Raw genomic sequence first — 22,663 nt, 5'->3', positions numbered from 1 at the left:
AGACACACTTGGTGGTACGCTGACTTCAGGTCTATCAGGGTGAAGAACTTGGACCCTGACGTGGACGATAGGATTTCTTGGATGTTGGGCAGCGGATGGCAGTTCACTAAGATATTTTTGTTCAAGGACCGCAGGTCCACACATAGACGAATGTCCCCTGTCCTCTTCTTCTTGGACACCACTATCGCGGACACCCATTCTGACGCGCCTGCCTCCTCTATCACGCCATCCTGCTTCAGTTTATCAAGAACCTTCTTCAGTTCCCCTCTGACAGAGAGAGGGACAGTTCTGACCTTATGCTTTATCGGAATTGCCCCTTCTTTCAGCTGTATGGCGTGTACAAACCCTCTCACACGCCCCACCTCATTCCTAAAAACGGACTCAAATTCACCAATGACCTCAGCCAATCCCCCATGCACAGCACTTGGTTGTATATAGCCGACCCAGTCATCACGCAGAACTATGGGATCGTCGGCCCCCGGGACTAGCATCACACCCAGCTTCGCCAGGTCCTTCCACCCCACAAGGCTTCTCCCTTTCTCAGCCACATAGACCTTTGTCATCACAGTGCGCCCTCGAAAGGTGAGTGTATCGCAGAAAAACCCCTTCATCACTATATCCTGTTCCCCAAAGGCCTTGGGATTCACATCAGTCTCACGCAACCGCACACCCTGCCATTTCGCATCAAACGTGGTGTCGGATATCAGGGTTATCGGGGAACCAGAATCCGCCGTAAACTGCAGCTCTACAGAACCAATCATAACTGAGCCAATAGGCCCTTTCACCCTGCCGTCCTCGGCATCAATGGACAACACTATGTCCGCACTCGCCTCCGCATCACTATCACTCACCGAGCTCACTTTCACACTCCCTCCCAGTTTCCTTGTCTTGCAAACGGCCGCAAAGTGGCCCACCTTCCTACATTTCGTGCAGCTCTTGGTCAGGGCCGGGCAAGATTTACTATCAGCCAAATGGTCCCGCGCCCCACACCTAAAGCAGGCGAACGGCCTCCTGCCACCACCTCTATCATTTGCTGCTTTGTCGGGAGTCCGTGACACGCTTTTGCTCTTGTCCTGCACGTAGCACACCGTCGAACTCTGACTCGTGCATGCAAGCTCCCTGGTCGATACCATGGAGCGCTCAACAGCCTTCGCAATGGCCACCACATCCTTCAGGGGAGGGTTCCTACAGGAAAGCAATCTCTCCTGCACCTTCTTAGAGTGGCAATAGAACACCACCTGATCTCTGATGTAAGTGTCAGTCATCTCCCCAAATTCACAGTCTTGCGCCAAAACGCGTAAGCAGGGAATGTACTCCTCAATAGTCTCTCCCTCCTCCTGTCGCCGCAGAGCAAACTTATGGCGCCCCACCATGATGTTACCTTCCTCGGAATACTGCAGTTCGAGCCGCTTGACCGCCTCTTGGTAGACATTCAGAGGTGCGGAAGCCCCAGGAGGGTCCACGAACACCGGCAGACTGTCAAAAACTTCCTGGCCGGCCTTCCCCAGCAGTCCGAACAAAAGCGCCTTCTTGCGCTCGGGGCTATATCCCACGCCGTCTATGGAAACGATATAGTTCTCAAACGCACGTAGCCATCCCTTCCATTTCATGCACGGCTTACCAGGAGAATCAAGGAACAGGGGAGGCACGCAGATGTTGATCGGCTGGGCCATCACTGGAGGGCAGGGAACTCAGCAGGAGGACGACGACCACGAGGACAGCCACCGGACAGGCACAGCAGGCAGCACGACCTGGATCCTCAGCACACAGACCTGGACCACGCCAGCAGAAGCACCAGCACGTAGGGCCCCACACCCACCGGAGAACACTGGGTGGGACAGGGAAGGATGACCCCCACGGCACACCACCTGACCAGAGGAGACAGCAAGATCCAGCACTCCAGCCGGCACCAGGACGGAGCGAGCGTCGCAAGACTTCCCACGTGGCTGCAAGAGGACCAGCAGGGGGCAGCACCACATCAATGGAGGAGCACGAGGGGCTCAAGGCACCGGATTACCCACGTGGGCCAGCACAGCAGCATCAATTAACCCTCGTCGCCATTTGTAGTGGCAGAGTGAGGGAGGCGAGACGTAGGGATGATGTAACAAACACTTTATTGTATATATATATAGATAAGCAAGTACGCTGGTAACAATGGCCCACGGGGAGCGAGCGGGAAGACAACCGCTCGTGAGGAATTCGCGCTCCCGTCTGCCGATCCGCCGCGCCCCGCTGACGTCACGGCAGACCTCGAAATGCGATTGGCCATGACGTCAGGAGGGCAGGCAAACAGCGAAGAAAGACTGCGTCAGGCGCCGCGGAACTAGTCCGCTAACTCAATGTACGACACAGAGATACCAGGGTATGCACGCCGGTGAGACACACCCGCGCTGGCAGGACAGTGGTACTTCCCAAAAGGTATCGAGGGTTCGACATGAAAACGTAATCACCTACAGCAAGAACTATTATTGGACACTGTACTGTTTTGTTCTTTGTTTGTTGCAGTGTCAATAAAGGAGGGAGATATGTAGTGTAGCGCTCTAGTGTTCCTGCCGCGTCACGGCAGGGAACGCTGGGAGCGCAGGCGGCCATGTTGGCCACTGTGAGGATAGCCTGAGGGCGAGCGCACGCTGTTCCCGGCGCATATTCCAATAAACATCTATAAGTAACGTGGTGTCCGTCTTTCTGTACCCCAAGAGCCTCTCTACAAACACTCATAGGTTCCTGGCAGAGATTTACTCCAGATTAATCAGTCTTTTCTATAAACTCAGCAGGTGGGGCTGACAGTCTCCTCCATGAGCAGACATTTACAGACTCTCTTCCTGGGGTCGGAATAGGGGGGTCTGTGAGGGTCTGTATAAACGAAGAGAAGTGCACAGTCCCTCAGAGACTCCTCCTCCCTGTAGGAGCCTGGGACTGGACAGGAGGACTCACTGCTAGTGCTGACTCTGCCGCCACTGACCCGGATACTGTTACACCGACAGGAAGAGAAAAGGACTAGGCCGGGACCCGCAGCTGCTGCTGACTCTGCCGCCACTGACCCAGACACTGTTACACCAACAGGAAGAGAAAAGGACGAGGCCGGGACCCGCAGCTGGTGCTGACTCTGCCGCCGCTGACCCGGACACTGTTACACCGACAGGAAGAGAAAAGGACGAGGCCGGGACCCGCAGCTGGTGCTGACTCTGCCACTGCTGACCCGGACACTGTTCCCACTGACAGGAAAAGAAGAGGGCGAGGCCGGGACCCGCAGCTGGTGCTGACTCTGCCGCCGCTGACCCGGACACTGTTACACCGACAGGAAGAGAGCGAGGCCGGGACCCGCAGCTGGTGCTGACTCTGCCGCCGATGATCCGAGTCTCCTACACTTAATGGAGGCGGAGCTCCTCGGCCTCCGCTGCTTGTGCTGACTCTGATGCAAACGATTCGACATTTTTCCAGCTACAGGCCTTAGGGGAGCTCGGCAGCATCCGGCGCTGACCCCCAAGCGAAACTGCTCCTCGGTGCTCTACAGAAGGAGAAGCGGAGGAGAGAGCGTGAGTCTGAGGAGGGCCCGGGGCAGAGGAGGGAGGGCCCGGGGCAGAGGAGGGAGGGCCCGGGGCAGAGGGGGAGGGAGGGAGGGCCCGGGGCAGAGGGAGAGGGAGGGAGGGCCCGGGGCAGAGGGGGAGGGAGGGAGGGCCCGGGGCAGAGGGGGAGGGAGGGAGGGCCCGGGGCAGAGGGAGAGGGAGGGAGGGCCCGGGGCAGAGGGGGAGGGAGGGAGGGCCCGGGGCAGAGGGGGAGGGAGGGAGGGAGGGAGGGAGGGCGGGCCCGGGGCAGAGGAGGGAGGGCCCGGGGCAGAGGAGGGAGGGAGGGAGGGCCCGGGGCAGAGGGGGAGGGAGGGCCCGGGGCAGAGGGGGAGGGAGGGCCCGGGGCAGAGGAGGGAGGGAGGGCCCGGGGCAGAGGGGGAGGGCCCGGGGCAGAGGGGGAGGGAGGGCCCGGGGCAGAGGAGGGAGGGAGGGAGGGAGGGCCCGGGGCAGAGGAGGGAGGGAGGGAGGGCGGGCCCGGGGCAGAGGAGGGAGGGCCCGGGGCAGAGGGGGAGGGAGGGAGGGCCCGGGGCAGAGGAGGGAGCGAGGAAGGGCCCAGAGATTTTGGCACAAATCGACTTCTTTTCGGTAGTGAGGTCTGTCATTTTCACATCCATTGTCTCCAGCCTGCGACACACTGATGTTATTTCTTTGAGGATTCGGTCCATCGCGGTCTCGAAGGGTCCCTGAAAAAGGGACGAAGATTTAGACTGGGAGACCACCTCAGTGAAGAGCCTCGTCTGTTTCCTGAACACCATTCCCGGCCGATGCATGGATAGCCCCTGGCCACAGACAACGTCCTGTGGGGCAGATTCGATGAGAGTGGAAAGGCAGTGGCCAAGCATAGCAAGAAGAGGTGCGGCACTCCGTCTCCTGCTGGGGGTGGTCCTGTAAGCTGTCCATTGGCGTTGTAGAAGTGTTGCATGCCTACACGTGGGCTCACGGCAGCAGTGAGGCCCTTGGGCGTGGGAGACAAGGAAACAGCAGGCCACCTGCGATCTCATGTGTGGCAAGGCCTCAATTTATGTCAGACAAATGGAATGCATTCATGGAGAGGAACGGAATACAGATCAAGCACACCCCGGTATATCATCCGGCCAGGAACAGCCTAGCATAAAGATTTAACCGGGTTATTGGCATTTTGCATGGTCTTGGTGAGGTGTCCCTAGGGTGGCACAATGTGTGCTGCAGCTCTAGTGGATCCTCTTCAGTCCCAATTCCCAAGGTTCCAGGGGTGCCATTTACTAGGGGCTTAGAGGGGTTGCTGAAGTTGTGCCAATCGTGGTGCAGTTTTAGGAAAGATCTGGCACTGGGAGTCTCGTTAGCCGGGACGCAGTGCACTTACATTCAAAATCACACCATGAATCAGACAAAAAGTGGGGGCTAACTATGTCGAAAGAGGCACTTTCCTACAAGTGCAATGGAGTGAGGGGCGTGTGCTAAAATCGGTGCAATCTGCTGCATGTTTATCTCAGGCAATGAACTGGATAACATGACAGTGACTCTTGCTATCCAAGCATTGCGACGTTTACAAAGAGACGTGCGTGAGGAGGGAGATGCCACTGAGCAGGAGTGGTTGATGGCTCTCCTTGCTCCCCTGGTGGCTGACTGGTCTGTGCATGTCATTGTTGCCAGTTTTCATAGTTTTATTGTTTTTGTGTGGTTTCCTGCAATTTGGGGTTTCCTGCTGTAAAAATGTAGGGCCCGATTCACAGAACCAGTCTGAGACAAAAACCCTAAACTTACTACTCATGGTATTCACAGAATGCACTTACAACTGTCTTAAGTTTACATCCTCACTCGAGCCGGAATTTCAGCACCCGGAGCAGAAGCTCCGCACCCGGAGTGGAAGCGAGGGAGGGAGGGCCTAGGGCGGAGGGAGCAAGGAGAGAGTGCCCGGGGCAGAGAGTGCGAGGAGGGAGGGCCCGGGGCAGAGGGGGCAAGAAGGGCCCGAGATTGAGGGTGCTTTGAGAAGTCGCCGCTATTTGGATCTTGTGATCATCGAAGTCCTAGGGCCAATGGGCACCTGCTCATGTCAGAGAAAGCAGGCTACGACAGGTCTTGGGCCGAAAGATGTGGAGGTAAGTTGCGACAAGATTCTATGCACTCTCTGCATCTTGAGTGTAGACGAGATAGTGATTCTGAGGACAGTCATCAGTAAGTCGTGAAGGAAGCCCCTGACATCCGTACCCTCCAACTTCCTAGGGATCCCGAAGAAGCATTTGTTGTCTGTGTGGCTCCGGTCATCAAGGTCCACGATTTTGTCGCGCAAGGCACGGAGTTCAAGGTCTGTCTGGCAGGAGTTTGATGCTCGATCCTAGATTCGAGAGAAGATTGGCGGTAGTCCAGCGCACCAACTTTGTCATGGAATTCAGAGATTTTGGCATGGATTTTGGCACAAATCGACTTCTTTTCGGTAGTGAGGTCTGTCGTTTTCACGTCCATTGTCTCCAGCCTGTGACACACTGATGTTATTTCTTTGAGGATTAGGTCCATCGTGGTCTCGAAGGGTCCCTGCAAAAGGGACGAAGATTTAGACTGGGAGACCACCTCAGTGAAGAGCCTCGTCTGTTTCCTGAACACCATTCCCGGGCGATGCATGGATAGCCCCTGGCCACAGACAACGTCCTGTGGGGCAGATTCGATGAGAGTGGAAAGGCAGTGGCCAAGCATAGCAAGAGTAGGTGCGGCACTCCGTCTCCTGCTGGGGGTGGTCCTGTAAGCTGTCCATTGGCGTTGTAGAAGCGTTGCATGCCTACACGTGGGCTCACGGCAGCAGTGAGGCCCTTGGGCGTGGGAGACAAGGAAACAGCAGGCCACCTGCGATCTCATGTGTGGCAAGGCCTTCTGGTGGGTGACCCCGATCTCCTCTGCCTCAGGGAGGGGCAATGCTAGGGGTGGTGCAGGATCTAGGCCTAGTTGGTGGCAATTACGCGAATGGGGGGTCTGTCTTTTTCTTGCCTGGGCCCCTCTATGTGGAACTCCCTCCCTCTGCCATTTCGAAATCGAACAGTTTATGGGAATTTCCTAAAGGGCTTAAAAACCTGGCTGTTTAATCAATAGGTCTTCCATCCTTCTGCTCCTGTCAGGCGGCGCCGGGAAACCTTCGGGTAGCTGTTGCACCTTACAAGAATGAATAACATGACATAACAATTACTCAAGTCCAAAAAAAGTCAGTTTAGCCAAGCCCCCCCTGCCAATCATTGGTGGCCCAGGACAGCAGGACGGACCTTCATCCCGTGGGTTTTCTGGGGTGAAGCAGGGTGAGCGTTGGTGGGTGCTTCTGGCCAGTGGCCTCCTTGAGGGAGCGCAGGATCTGAAACTCCCTCAGATGGGAAGCATCCGATGCGGTAGGCAGAGGGGGGAGGCTGCTTCCTGTTGTAGTTGCTCCTAGTTATGCTTTTCTCGCCGCTTTGGTGTCTCGGGGGCATATACTCACTGGGGATTATGGCCATAGGTGATGCGCAAGGGCGGATCATGGCTGCCATTGGGTGTTCCTGGCTCCCCTTGGCCCACCGCATATGCGTCTGTTACAATGACCGTGGGGGGGGGGGGTTGCAGGGAACCTTGTGTATCGGAGCCGTCTGGGTCCACTGTGAGGCCCGATGACCCACTGCGATGCTTGCCCATCACCGCCACTGGGCTGGGACGCAGTCACCATTAGGACTCTTCGGTTGGTTGCCCCCTGGAGTGAATGTCAGGCGCAGGTAGGGACCTCCAGAAGCCTCAGGTGCCCCAGGCTCTTCGGCACCACTCACATCGGTCCGAGGCACTGAAATGTATGACCAGCCAGGACCTGGCTGCTCTTATTCGCTACTCCATGTGGCTCACTGGGGAAGACATCTTCTCTGCAGAGGCCGAGCTCCTCGTGGCTGGGCTGGAAGGCTCCATGTCAGCTGGTGCCTTCTTGAGCGTGTGCGGGGCCCCCGAAGAGCTTCCCAGGCTCCTCACCCAGGGTCACTCATCCCCAGTAAAGAAAGGCAGTTAGAGACCGCCGATCAGCAGCGACATGTTACCCAGGGCCTCCTAGTGCGAAAGAGCATCAAATTCCAGCGGCCTGACTCCGCCTGACAGTCACAGTCCCTGTTTCTATTCCTAGCATTTCTGTGCAGTGGTGTCCAGAGCACCCTGATAAAAGATGACCATTGAAATGCTTCAAGGATTCGATTATAGTTGTAGGAAAGGGGGTAGGCACCCGACGTTGGTGCCCACCTTACATGTTCCTAAGCACTATCATCCATGCTTCACATACGAAGTGAATGTGGGTGTCTTCTTATCACACTCTTCTTGTGGGATCCTGGTGTACAGGGATTCTATGTTCAGGTCTAGCATTCTTTATCATTCTATGGTGAGAGGTAAGGTTTTTATTCTGTTCAACATGTGTTTTGTGTCTTGTATGTAAGATGGCATTTATTTAACTGGGAGTTTAAGTAACCAGTCAACAAAGATGACTAAATGTTCTAAAGCCGAACCTATGCTACACAATAGACCGACCCAGAGGAGTGTGGTGTTGCATGTGTATTTGAGGTATTCTATAAAAGCAAGGTTTTTGGATATCATCTATGACAAGAAAAACTGCTTCAGATTTATTTTTCCAATTGTGGATGCCTCCTGTAGCAGGTGTTTTATCTCGATCATGTGCTGTTTATGTAGTGCCAGCTCTCGTAGTATCCCTGAAGGCGTATTTACTGTGGGGATATCAGTTCTTGTAGTATCTTGGTGGACAAAGGCTCCCTGTACCCCTCCTGCTGCCCCTCCCCCCCGTTGATTTTAGAAGTGTCTCACCCAAGTCTCACTTGCGGAGGCAAAATGTACATCAGGGGGACCACAGGTCTTATCCAGACCAACCCTGTGAACCGTCGGGTCGACCAGCACTCTACAGTTTTACCACACCAGGCGAGGGCTAGCCAGCTCATTACTCCAGGCACTTACCTCCCGCCTTCTCAGTCTTGTCTTCTCTGGACATAGCTCATCAGCTCCACCCGCCTCTATCTCCGCACTCAACACTCTCCCTATCCCCCCCCCACGTCCCATTGATTGAAGACATTCTCTCCCAAGAAAAAGAATTCACTCTGTGGCATAGACATGCTAGTGTCCTAAATCCCGCAAATCCTACAGCGTGTTCTTAACCTCACCAAGCCAGTACCCTGGTTTAATCTAGAGTTAAAGGAGGCGAAACTTGCATTGAGTCGAGACTGGCAGAAATGAGAAGATTAAGAGAGGAAAAAACAATTAAAAACTGAACTTGCAGAATATAACAGCACAACCTCTACATGCAAAGTCTTCTTACTAGGCTATTAAAATCTTAGGAGCAAATAATAAAGATTTATGATATCCTGAATGATTTGTCATCCCTAGATAAAATCAGAACTACCCTGTTTCCTATCGAAGCATTCACTAACAATCAAAATAATTTTTTTCTTAACAAAAAAATGGATTAAAGATCGTATAAACTATTACAGCAGTAGTAATTCGGAAGGTGAGTCTGAAAAGAACTCTACCACCCTGTCCTTGTTTGAAGAAATAAACAAGCTCCATGAATTTGTGATCAAGGTCAAATTCGGGTCACCAACTGACCCTTGCCCTCCAGCAGTCATGGAATCTCTGACCTCATCAATCAATCAGCATTTATAAAGCGTACCCCAAGGATATCTGGGCGCAGACGGTGCGGTGTCTCCATCTAAAAGCCAGGTCTCGAGCAATCCCCTGCAGAGCGTTTTCAGCAAATAAGTAGCTCAAGCTATCGCTCCAAGCGCGTTTCAAAATGCTGTAGAGCTTCTGTAACTGTAAATGATGGGAGAAGTCCTGGATATAACCAAGAAGCCCAAACCTCCAGCTAAAAGACTGGGAGTGATCGATAATAACAGCCAGCAGTAGGATCTAAATGCATATTTATACTAAAACTACTTAAGAAAATATCTCCACTGCTCCCACTTTAGGCAAGAAAAGCGATAACAGCGTCCGTAATCCAAACTAGATCGCATTATGCGAACCGAGTATATTTAAGATTACCCAATACCACCATTCATAGACTACAAGCAATTCACGGCGACACAGCTTGTTTGCTATATCATCTTCTGAGGTGGACACATGCGCACCCATATTAAAATAACAAATCTGCTCTAAGACACTCTGCCTCCCCTCCAAAGAGTTGAGATTGAAAGCCAGGTGGAAATGCATACACCCGTACAAAACATACGATCTCACTTGTTGAATATGGACAAAACTGAGATTGTAGTTCTAAAGAATAAGACCAATCTTTTGAACTAACGTTCACTCGCCAACAAAAATGAGATTGCTGCCGCAGCCTAAACCCACAGCTAAAAGCTGGGCTTGATAATCTATAATAATCTTTATTTTCAATTTAATAGTCAAAGGCAATTCATGCATAAGGCAGTCGGGCATAACCATCCGTTATTCAACGAATACAGCAACAGTCGACTGACCCATGAGCGCCAATCAGTCCGATCATCACTCAGATAGAATGGGCAAACCTTAACCCTGAACCTTCAAATCACCCTCCCCCACTACCTCCTGAGCTTCCATAGTGGGTACAATATCTTTCACAATAGATTGATCGTGTTTACGGAGTCAGTCTGAACATGGCAGTCCCCCGTAGGTCATCATCTGCCCAGCTGTAAGAGTTTCTCTCTCCTCCCCTGGGTGTCATTCGCTCACCCCCATTCTCTCCGGCATGTTCCCCTCTTGAGAAAATGGGTGAGTGAGTAGGCCCAGAGTTCTCTCAGCCCAAGCGGCTAGGACCTCCTGTGCTTTAGGGTCTTTTCTCATCCTTCTCAAGTGGAAATTTAAACATGCAAACGCCACACCCACTCCACTAGATCAACCTCCCAGGCCACCCTCATCGGAGCCCGGGGACTCATCCAACGGATTGCAATTCGCCTCTTAGCTATAGGGAGCCTAGCATAGTGTATTGTCTACTGAGCTCCCTTTTGGGCTCTCTGGAGAAGGTCCAGCAGACACGCACATATAGTCTGAGGAATATCCCAGCCAATGGCCTCCTGTAATTGAACTAAAACCTCAGCCCAAAAGCCCTGTATCCTTGGGCAGTGCCAAATCGCATGTAGAAAGTCTGCGATCTCTGTGTGGTGGTTCGGGTCTCTTGTGGGATATATACTGTATAGGCGTTTGGGGGAGAGGCAGGTCATGTGTATAATATGTTATTGTATTAGCTTAAAACAGGCACACACCGCCTCCTTTTTACTCGCGCATGTATCCTGAGCCACTCTCGCTGGGTCTTCAATATGCCGCTGCCAAGCCATTTCGATTGGAAGGAGCTTTAGTCGTTTATTGGAGCGTAATGCCCAATAGAAGTGTCTAATTAGTTTACGACCCCGCCATCGTCAAAAATGTAAAGAGTGTTAGTGTGTTCCGGAAACAAGGGCCATAGTTGTCTAGCCGTCGCTGCTATCGTTGCATATTGCAGGAATTGGCCTGTCCCTTGGGCAAACGTTTCCTGGGCTTCTTGCATAGAAATGAACCTATCTTCATGGTAGAGATTGGATCGCAATATACAGCCGCCCTCCAGAAGCCATACATCAATGTTTGGGGCACAGGGCGCTCTTCTAAGGACACGCCTGACCACTCTCTCCCGTATTTTCCCCATGCGGCGGATCACATGGGAGAGATCCGGGGGTATCCTGGCCCCTCCATCAAAGGTTCTCCCAGCTGATGCCCGGCACGGGAAACCTTCGTAAATCGATAGTAATCATAACCACAACCAGCCGTGGGATCTAAATGCAGATTTGTGCTGAAACCACTTCAGAAACTAACCCCCCTCCTCTGACTTTAGGCGAGAAAAGCAATAGCGGCGGCCGCAGTCCTATCTAGATCGCATTATGCCAACCGAGTATATGTAAGAATACCCAGTATCACCATTCATAGACCACAAGCGATTCACAGCGACACAGCTTGTTTACTACATCCTCTACCGTGGTGGACACACGCCACACCTATATTAAAATAACAAATCCCCTCTAAGACCCTCTGCCTCAGCTCTAAAGGGTTGAGAGCCCCTCACTTCATTGTAAACCAGGTGGAAATGCATACACCCGTACCAAACCAGAGATCTCCTCACTTGAATTTACTGTCTATTCCGAAATTACAGAAGATCAGATCAGGTGGACGCAGCTTTGTCGAACAAGCTCCTTCCATACGGATCTCTCTCCCGGCTAAATCCATTTGAATCTAACTTAAAGTGTTTTTCCAGAAATCTCAAAACCTACAAGCCTACTCATGCTAGATTCTTCCCTGGTCTGATTTGTTGTCTCCCCTTTTATGTATTTCTGTTTCAGTGCCAAGAAACCCCAGGTTGAGCACCCTCTTTTTATATGCAATCACATAACCAGCATTTTGCCGATCCAGTTGAGGTTTGGTATGCTGGCACGTGCTTCAGTCACGTCCCCGATTATTTCGAACGGGGGCTGTACAGTGCTAGCGCAGTCTTGTCTTCTATGGTTCTATAAACCTTTGATTGCTGCAATTCTTTTTTCGGTGCTTAGTGTATAATTTGGACAGAGCACGGAACAGACATAGGGCCCGATTCAGATCTTGTCGGTACTCCTGGCGTCGCTCCGTAGCAGCAGTTTCACGTACTCCGTTGAGTTGCCGAAATCCCGCCTGCTGTATTTAGATGTGTGCTGGCAGAACCGTTATCCACACCGACAGACTGTTTTCCGTCACATAAGCGGCACACTACCACCGACGCGGCGGTCTTCTCTGCTGGCTAACATGACTCCGTCTCCATCAGGCTGGCGGTATTGTGCCAAGCCTATTTAGATATCCCCGTTGTGCTGGCGGTGTCCTAGCGGTGGTCTGCTGATGGAATGAGTCCCTGGTGGAGTGGAGACTGGTATTATTAATGTGTCCATACACATGTTGTGTGTGCTTCTAAATACATATGTAGGTAGTGTCATGCCCCTTTTTGTTACCTATTGTATACCACAGAAACAACATTCACACACTATTGAATGCACACCCACAGGCACCATAGCCACAAAATATGTTTTCAAGTGTCATTACAGATGTATTCATTTGACGTTGTTAAATTGTGAGATGAACACTACTGCATTACACAGGAGAAAGAAATCGAATGTTAGTGCGATGCAAAAATACGTAAGGCTACAGCAATTGTCAACACATGATTCATAGTAAGACAAATGTAAAAGTAGCTTACCTCGGATTCCTGCGACAACGGAATCATTTGGCAACATGGTACTGTCGAAGCAGCAAAGGCGGTACCTCCATGAAGGGATTAAAGATAGTGGAAAACACCAGCAAGATAAGTCGACCGAAAGCTACTACGTGATTAGCTCACCGATCATCTTCGCTGGAGTGCCTCCGACAGCCGCTTCTGCCTCTTACGCCATCAATTCAGTTGACAATTCCTGGCGGAGTCGGTGGAACGCTGGCGTTTTTGTCTATGGACCCGCCAACATCTTAATAGAGTGGATGGACCGCCAAGAAGGCACGCAGTTAATCAAGTCGAAAAAGTGACGGCTAAACCATACTGCCAAGATCGAAATCAAGCTTATTGTGCTGGAAACACGTTTTGAATCAGTTTCTTTCATAATATATGGACTAGGTTATGGGCATTGTGAAATTGTAATGATTCCATTTTTTTCTGGTTTTAGAAATGAGCAATGTTCTCTGTTCACACCGGGCTTGGTGAGACAGGAAGGAGTATTTTGACCCAGCTGTCCTGTGATAACGTGTTGTCTTTTCTCTTTTCCTCCCCTCTGCAGACACTTGAGACTTGAAAATCAAAGTACCAGAATGGGCAGAAGACGGGCTCCAGGAAAGAAAGTGACAGCGCAGTGTTCACGTGAATCCGTAAGAGCCACAGTCCCATCTTATCCTCTCCATGACGTCTCAGCTTCAAGATCCCGAAATGATGCTCAGAGGGGCCAGGAGTTGGAACCGCTTTCGGAAAACCTGCCCCACATTATCCTTTTATCCATGCTGGAGGAGTTGGAAGCCAAACTGGATAACTTGCTGAATTCTGTGGAGGACGTTCCTTCTAGAGTCGCTGGGCTGATTAAGAAAATCTGGATAGAAAAGGATCGAGGTTACCTAGATAATGGTGGTGTGTCTTTGGAGGTGGTCTGTCCAGCGAGCATTAGAGATTGTGCTGTTAGCCGGTCTCCTGCGACACCTCAACTGGACAGGCCAGGTCGACCGAGCTTGCGTCTTCAGACGGTGTTTTCTGATGGGCATGCACCAAAGCAGAACTGTACACTCTCTTCTCCGACCTATGTTCATGTGCGCACTGATGAGCCAAGCCTTTGTCTACAGCCACTGTTGCCAGACCAACGTGACCAACAGCAGGACCAGTGCTTGCAACCTGGGTTTCCAGATGTACACGAGTCAAAGCGAGACCAGGGCATGCAGCCTGGGTTTCTAGATGTACACGAGTCGCAGCAGGACCAGTGCATGCAACCTGGGTTTCCAGATGTACACGAGTCGCAGCAGGACCAGTGCTTGCAGCCTGGGTTTCCAGATGTACACGAGTCGCAGCGAGACCAGTGCATGCAGCCTGTACACGAGTTGCAGCAGGACCAGTGCTTGCAGCCTGGGTTTCCAGATGGAAATGGACTACAGCAGGATTGTACTCTCTCCAGATGCCCTCAGACAGATCGTCCAGGCAGATCACTGGAGGCAAACCTGTGTCTTCACTCTGAATTTGTTGTTGGCCAGGCATCAGAGCAAGACCAGAGCGTACAGTCAGCGTTCCCAGAAAAGAGGGAACCAGATGAGCCCCTGAAGCAAGAACCATCCCCATTGTCTACTTATAGCTGGGACCAACAACAGAACCTCTGCCCACACCCACTATTTCATGATGGACGCGAACCACAGAAAAACCACTGTGTAGAACCCACGCTTCCAGATAGGAAGGGACCTGATGATCCCTTGGAGGAAGAATTGATGTGTTTTGATTTCCAAGATCCCCAGGAGAACCGCAGCCTACAACCCGTGTCACCTGATGGGATGGCACCAGATGAAAACTTAGAGTCTGGGCTGTTGTCTTTTGGTGGCTTGGGGTCACAACAAACCCAGTGCCTCCAGCAACACCTATGCTTGAAGCAGGAACCTCCTTATGTACAGGACCCAAACATGAACTGCGAGCTAGAATCAATGTGCCCTGAAGCACAGGAACCAGATCAGAGCCAGAAGTTAGAACCAGCCTGTGCAGATGCACAGGGTTCGGATCAGAACTACAAGGTCGAACCACTGCACACTGCTGCACAGGATCGAGAGAGTGAATCGGTGCTTCCTGAAGCACAAAAAACGGATCAGAACAACACGGTGGAACCACTACACCCAGAGGAGCAGGATTCAAATCAGAACTACAAGCTAGAACCAGCTTGTACTGATGCACAGGGTTCAGATCAGAGCTGCATACTCGACCTACTGCACCCTGAATCACAGCATCAACATCAGAACTGCAAGGCAGAACTGTGCTGTCCTGAAGAGCGGGGTCCGCCTGTGCCCCCATCATGCGTAGAACTGGAGACAATTACTGCAGATGAAGACGCCCCCGCAGACTCAATGGAGACAGGACCAACACAGTCACATTTATTGCCGTCCAAAGCCACCCCAGGTATGTGTTTCGCTATACATAGACACCCAGAGTGCGTACTAACACATGTAACCTCTCCAAAATGCATATGTGTAGATTTTAGTAAGTCTTCGAGGGGATTAATATGGTTTGGGTGGAACCCCCTGAGCGATACTGACCCCAGAGTACGCTGAGTGCAGATGTGTCCCTGCACTCTTTTCTGTTTCCACACAGGACTGCATCCTTCCTGTGCAGAAACAGACCTGGTTATGGGACTCTGCATGAGACAAGCAGGCCAGTAGCTCTCGTCCTTCCTTGTCCGTCCCCATTCCAGGCTGAGGAACTGGAAATAGCGCCATTCATGGGAGGAATTACTGGCTGGAATCAAACTTAATAGTTGGATGCATGTGATGTGGTGGTCATTGAGAATAGCAGACATGCGCAGTCTAGAGACGGAACTGTTTCCTGTTGCACAGTTGTATTGGGTAAGACGCAGTCGTCTCCAATTCCTGATATAAAAATCCTAGTCTGTATTCAGCCTCAACAGGAGGGCTGACCAGGGATGTTCTTGTCATTGCAGGGTTGTTCAAGAGTGCACACCTCCATGTTTTGAAAGACCGATACAGAAAGTGATTGTTATGTGTGACTTGTGAGTTCACCCACCGACTTCTAGTTCAGTCCCAAGTTAGTTATGAATTGTTTTAAGTGTTAAGTATCAGTGGTGTAACCCGAAATGCTACCAGACCCAGGTCAAAACTCCTGTACAATAGAAAATTGGTCAAAGTAGCAGAAGAGCAAAAAGATAATGGCATTCACAAAACTGTGTTTTAAATCTGCAATGCATGCAGTTTATTTCAAGCTATCAATCGCTCCTTTAAGATATTACAATTGTCGATATATTTGAGACAAGAGAAGGTGCTCAGGTAGAGGAGAAAAAAAGGGGGGGCTCAGGATGTGACATATACATTATATTTACATCGTTGAACCTGTCCAGCCTATAACCGGCAATATGCTAAGACATAGACACATAGCAATGCAGGGACACGGACACTCCATTTCAGTCATCGGAGCTTGGCTTAAGGAGAAAAGTAGTCAACGTTTCAACCCCTGTCAATGTTCAAGGTTGTTCAATCCTTTCCGTGGGGTCTTCATCAGGACAGAAAAGGGAGCACCTGAAATCCATTGAATACTCCATGTTACTGATATGCGGCCTAATCACGGGAAGTGAATGCTCTTAAGAAGGGAAATAAATTACCCAATCAGGCGGTAGTGAGGGGAATCAGACTTCTAAGTTAAAGAGAACGAACATTAAAAGAACAGTGACTAGGTCAAAAGGCCAAAAAATGTCAGACCTAATTGTAATGAACTTACTTAATAAACGGGCGGGGACACAAATTTTCGCAATCACGTATCCATGCAAACCATAAATATAGGTTTGTGGATCCACAGATCCCACAATCTCACGACAATCCTTGTTCGTAGAACTGCATTAATGTAGAGAAAGAAAAGAGATCTGAAGGTACGTGAAACCTTCTCACAACAGACATTAAAGGTAGTTTCTACGTTAGCACAAGGGGGCCCAGCCAGAACGAGTCGGGAATCCATGCAATCCATATATGTAGTATCGTAGCAACACAAAGCGTGGTGGACAGCTCAAACGTGCAATCAGGTGCATAACACACTAAGAAATCATTGTCTGTGACAGTAAATAAATACGGTTGGTAGACTGCCAACAATGCCAGTTTCGTCTCAAGTCTGACTCCGTGGCAGTGGAACAATACGGGCAATAAAGGGTCAAAAATGCCGATGTCACCTTAAGACTGAAAACCTGAATCCATATGTGTAGTATCCTATCAACCCATGGCGTGGTGAACTACTCAATCATGCGATGAAGTGCATATCGCAATGGGAAATTGATATCTGTGACCTTGCATAAATACGGGCGATAGACGGCCAAGAATCCCGGTGTCAACTCAAGTCTGAATCCGTAGTGAAGGATCGATTCGTGCAATGGAAGGCCAGCAATGCCTGTCACCTCGGTAGAGATGAAAACAGAACTGTGCAGCTCCAACAACAGTAGGCCTCACCTTCCAGGGATAGGTCGCTGCTCTAAAGGAACCTCTGTCTCACGCTGACTCAGCAGAGACTGGTCAGACCGAGCCCAACTGAGGCTTTACAAGGAGACACAGTAGGCCTCACCTTCCAGGGATAGGTCGCTGCTCTAAAGGAACCTCTGTCTCACGCCGACTCAGCAGAGACTGGTCTGACCGAGCCCAACTGAGGCTGTACAAGGAGACACAGTAGGACTCACCTTCCAGGGATAGGTCGCTGCTCTAAAGGAACCTCTGTCTCACGCTGACTCAGCAGAGACTGGTCTGACCGAGCCCAACTGAGGCTGTACAAGGAGACACAGTAGGACTCACCTTCCAGGGATAGGTCGCTGCTCTAAAGGAACCTCTGTCTCACGCTGACTCAGCAGAGACTGGTCTGACTGAGCCCAACTGAGGCTTTACAAGGAGACACAGTAGGCCTCACCTTCCAGGGATAGGTCGCTGCTCTAAAGGAACCTCTGTCTCACGCCGACTCAGCAGAGACTGGTCTGACCGAGCCCAACTGAGGCTGTACAAGGAGACACAGTAGGCCTCACCTTCCAGGGATAGGTCGCTGCTCTAAAGGAACCTCTGTCTCACGCCCAACTCAGCAGAGACTGGTCTGACCGAGCCCAACTGAGGCTGTACAAGGAGACACAGTAGGCCTCACCTTCCAGGGATAGGTCGCTGCTCTAAAGGAACCTCTGTCTCACGCCCAACTCAGCAGAGACTGGTCTGACTGAGCCCAACTGAGGCTGTACAAGGAGACACAGTAGGCCTCGCCTTCCAGGGATAGGTCGCTGCTCTAAAGGAACCTCTGTCTCACGCTGACTCAGCAGAGACTGGTCTGAACGAGCCCAACTGAGGCTGTACAAGGAGACACAGTAGGCCTCACCTTCCAGGGATAGGTCGCTGCTCTAAAGGAACCTCCGTCTCACGCAAACTCAGCAGAGACTGGTCTGACCGAGCCCAACTGAGGCTGTACAAGGAGACACAGTAGGCCTCAACTTCCAGGGATAGGTCGCTGCTCTAAAGGAACCTCTGTCTCACGCCCAACTCAGCAGAGACTGGTCTGACTGAGCCCAACTGAGGCTTTACAAGGAGACACAGTAGGCCTCACCTTCCAGGGATAGGTCACTGCTCTAAAGGAACCTCTGTCTCACGCTGACTCAGCAGAGACTGGTCAGACCGAGCCCAACTGAGGCTGTACAAGGAGACACAGTAGGCCTCAACTTCCAGGGATAGGTCGCTGCTCTAAAGGAACCTCTGTCTCACGCCCAACTCAGCAGAGACTGGTCAGACCGAGCCCAACTGAGGCTGTACAAGGAGACGTTGGGTGCAGCCGGGATGGGGCTGCTCCAGTGCTGTTGAAAAGTGTCCAGAAAATATAATAAAAAATAATATGGAATAACATAACGTGGTAACCCTATACCAGATGTTTACGGGAAAACGTTGAAAGTTCAGGGGCACTCAAATGTGGTTGGATAGGGAGAATATCTGGTCAATATGAAGTCGAAGGCTGCGTGCAATTCTGATAATGATGAAATAACAGAGAATCCCACACGATGCGAGAATGCAGAAGTATACATTGTGAATGTAACATTTCCATAATTGGTGAAAGCCGAGATTTCCACTAATAGCAGTGTGAGGCAATGAACGCACCTAAGAGCATAAAAACAAAAGATAGGCACTTTTTTGTGAGAACATAGTTCAATTGGCAAGATAAGGTACGAGATGGGCACATGCAAGAAAAATGTAGATCTTACTGTACCAGGTTTCACCTGATATCAAGAAATAACAAACTGGGCTTTATTCAGTATTCAAAAAGGAGAGTTGGGCACTAGTAGCATCGTGTTCATTTAAACCATTATTACCTGTAGCCATCATGTACATTAAGGATGGAATATATTTTCACACCCCTTGCTCCCAAGGAAACCTTTTCCAGGACCACCCACCTCACAGACTGGGGTTGGTGTCCTTGTGTTTGATAATGATCCACCAAGGGTGGTCCCACTGTGCGACATCGTATTCTACTACAATGTTGCAAGAGTCCTGACTTCCTGTCTGGTATGTCATATGTGCATCTCATTGCAAGGACATAGAATGGCATAGATCACGTCTGTGGAATTACAGTTGGTATGTACCGGTAAGTCTATGGTGTGGTGTTTATAGCATTACTGTTTGCTTTCAATGGTCAGTATGCAGGCTTTACATTGTCCGAGGTGAAACTACTGCCCTCATCCTTCCTGCTGGAAATCACAACAAAGCCCTAGAATGTATGTGCTCCTTCCTCACCTGCTGAACACAGTGTCAGACTTCCACCGTTCAACTCGGAACCCACAGAGAAGAGCTGCAGAGGGCCTCAGGGATCCTCCCTGAGCCCTACCCTCTTTAACATCTACGTGACCTCGCGTTCAGCCATCATCAGACGCCACGGGCTCCACATCGTCTCCTACGTGGATGACACCCAGCGGATTCTCTGCCTCACAGACAAACCCACAGCCACCAAGAGCAACTTTCCCTACGGGATGATGGCAGTCCCCACTTCGATGAAGGACAGCTGCCTCAAGCTTAACTCAGACAGGACCAAAGTCCTCAGCCTGGGTTCCAACCCCTCTGCCTGGAACGGCTCCTGGTGGCCCGCAGTCCTCAGAACCCCCTCCTCCCCCTGATTCCCACGGAACCACTCGCGAAACCTCGGTACCCTCCTAGACTCCTCACTCTCCGTGAACCGCCAAATCAATGCTGTGTCGTCCTCCTGCTTCCACATGCTCTGCGGTTGTCAGCAGCAGATTTGACTACAGCAATGCACTCCATGCCGGCACCACTCAAACTCCAAACGAAACTGCAGAATTTCCAGAACGCCCCTGCCAGACTCATACTGAACATCCCATGCCGCAGCCACATCACCGGCCACCTGAGAGACCTTCACTGGCTAGCAACAAAAGAATTCCTTTCAAGCTCCTCACGCACGCCTACAAAGTCCTCCGCAACGCCGGACCTGCATACCTCAACCACTGCCTCAACTTCTACACTCCTACCAGACATCTCCCCTCCGCCCAACTGGCCCTGGCCACCATCCCACTGATCCAAAGGACCACCGCTGGAGGAAGATCCTTCTCCTGCCTTTCTGCAAAGACCTGGAAGTCCCTGCCTCTGCACCTCAAGCAGTCCACATCGCTGCTGCAATTTAGGAAAGACCTCGAGACCTTCTTTGACTGAACTGCAGATCCTCCTCCACCCCTCACTCGGTGCATTAAGAACAGGAGAGTAGTCGCTCTTTAGAAGAACCTTGATTGATAGTAACTACTCGCTACACTGGGTAAGTAGCATAATCGCAAGTCTCTGTGATATTATAGCATCGCTATATTGCCTAATACAGCGTATCACAGGTCTCTTTGATAGTACCCACTAACTACACTGACTAAGTAGCATATCACAGGTCTGTATGATATTACAGCGTCTCTACATCACCTAATACTAGGATATCACAGGTCTCTACAATATTACAGCGTCGCTACATTGCCTAACACTAGCGTATCGCAGCTCTCTAGGATAGTACTCACTCAATACATTGAATAACTATCATATCACAGGTCTCTGTGATATTACGGCATTGCTACATTTGCCTAATACTAGGTATCACAGGCCTCTGTGATATTACAGCATCGCATCATTGCCTAACACTAGCTTATCACATGTCTCTGTGATATTACAGCATCGCAACATTGCCTAACACTAGCTTATCACATGTCTGTGATATTACAGCATCGCAACATTGCCTAACACTAGCTTATCACATGTCTCTGTGATATTACAGCATCGCAACATTGCCTAACACTAGCTTATCACATGTCTCTGTGATATTACAGCATCGCATCATTGCCTAACACTAGCTTATCACATGTCTGTGATATTACAGCATCGCAACATTGCCTAACACTAGCTTATCACATGTCTCTGTGATATTACAGCATCGCAACATTGCCTAACACTAGCTTATCACATGTCTGTGATATTACAGCATCGCAACATTGCCTAACACTAGCTTATCACATGTCTCTGTGATATTACAGCATCGCAACATTGCCTAACACTAGCTTATCACATGTCTCTGTGATATTACAGCATCGCATCATTGCCTAACACTAGCTTATCACATGTCTGTGATATTACAGCATCGCAACATTGCCTAACACTAGCTTATCACATGTCTCTGTGATATTACAGCATCGCAACATTGCCTAACACTAGCTTATCACATGTCTCTGTGATAATACAGCATCGCAACATTGCCGAACACTAGCTTATCACATGTGTCTGTGATATTACAGCATCGCAACATTGCCTAACACTAGCTTATCACATGTCTCTGTGATATTACAGCATCGCTACTTTGGCTAACACTAGCGTATCATAGGCCACTATGATAGTACTCACTCGCTACACTGAATAACTAGCGTATCACAGGCCTCTGTGATATTACAGCATCGCTCAAATTAGCCTAACACTAGCGTATCACAGGTCTCTGACAGTACTCGCTCGCTACATTGCCTAACACTGGCGTATCACAGGTGATATTACAGCTTCGCTACATTGCCTAACACTAGCATGTCATAGGTGTCTCTGATATTGTCTAGTCACTACGGTTTCTAACTCATTGCATATCATAGGCCTCTGTGGTATTCTCTCCAAAGACAATGAGGGGGGGTGACGGGAGTTAGGCGGTCCAGCACACATCCAAGTTTTCTGTTCCGTGAATGTATCAACACATCATTGGTGTTGGTGCTACAGGTTTGACAATGAAGGCATCCTTTTTTAGGATGCACAAGCCCACACCCACCATGGTGGCATGCTTCAGCATCGGGGTTTGCTCCTTTCTGGCCCTGCGCTGTAATGCCCACTGGCCCATACAAGGGCATGCTTTGCCAGAGATCTTTTCCTCAAACTGTTAAACTGAGTTCTGCCCTAGGCGTAGGTCTGCTAGTCAATGCAAATTCATCAGGACCTTGTGTAAGTGATCTTCATGTACTTTAGGAATACGTTATTCTCTCTGCTGTCAATATTATTCTTATGTAATGTCCTCACAACTTTGGAGGTCATGTGCAAAGTTATTCATGCGAAATGTAAGTATCGAAGGTCTCATATAGGAGCTCAGGAATCTGCTTGACCTTTGGAGAGAGATTTGAAAAACATAAAATGGGTTGATATGTGTGTGTGTGTGTGTGTCTGTCTGTCTGTCTGTCTGTCTGTCTGTCTGTCTGTCTGTCTGTCTGTCTGTTTGACTGTCACTCACGACATCATCCAGTGAGTGTAACTGTTTAGATAACATTTCTGAGACATACACATTGTGAGAAGTTGGCCTGGCATATGCTGGTCACTAGTTATAGTGGCCACCTTGCACCAGTCCAATTCGACTCTTGGTAGATAGGCTT

General features: G+C 50.4%; 1 protein-coding gene across 1 annotated transcript in view; it reads left to right on the top strand.

Moving 5' to 3' along the window:
• The first annotated feature begins 3,404 nt into the window (after positions 1–3,404).
• The window catches only part of LOC146839285 (uncharacterized), a 161,394-nt gene continuing 142,135 nt past the window's right edge, over positions 3,405–22,663 (top strand). Inside the window, exons 1-2 of the mRNA XM_085650762.1 lie at positions 3,405–3,536; positions 13,325–15,180. Coding sequence (XP_085506888.1) covers positions 13,356–15,180 — 1,825 coding nt within the window. The 5' untranslated portion in view covers positions 3,405–3,536; positions 13,325–13,355. The remainder of the gene's footprint in view (positions 3,537–13,324; positions 15,181–22,663) is intronic.

The sequence above is a fragment of the Triturus cristatus genome, chromosome 4_1, assembly GCF_964204655.1.
Source record: "Triturus cristatus chromosome 4_1, aTriCri1.1, whole genome shotgun sequence".
NCBI lineage: Eukaryota > Metazoa > Chordata > Amphibia > Caudata > Salamandridae > Triturus > Triturus cristatus.
The sequence above is the reverse complement of the archived record's forward strand: the minus strand, read 5'-3'. Positions and strand labels throughout refer to the sequence as shown.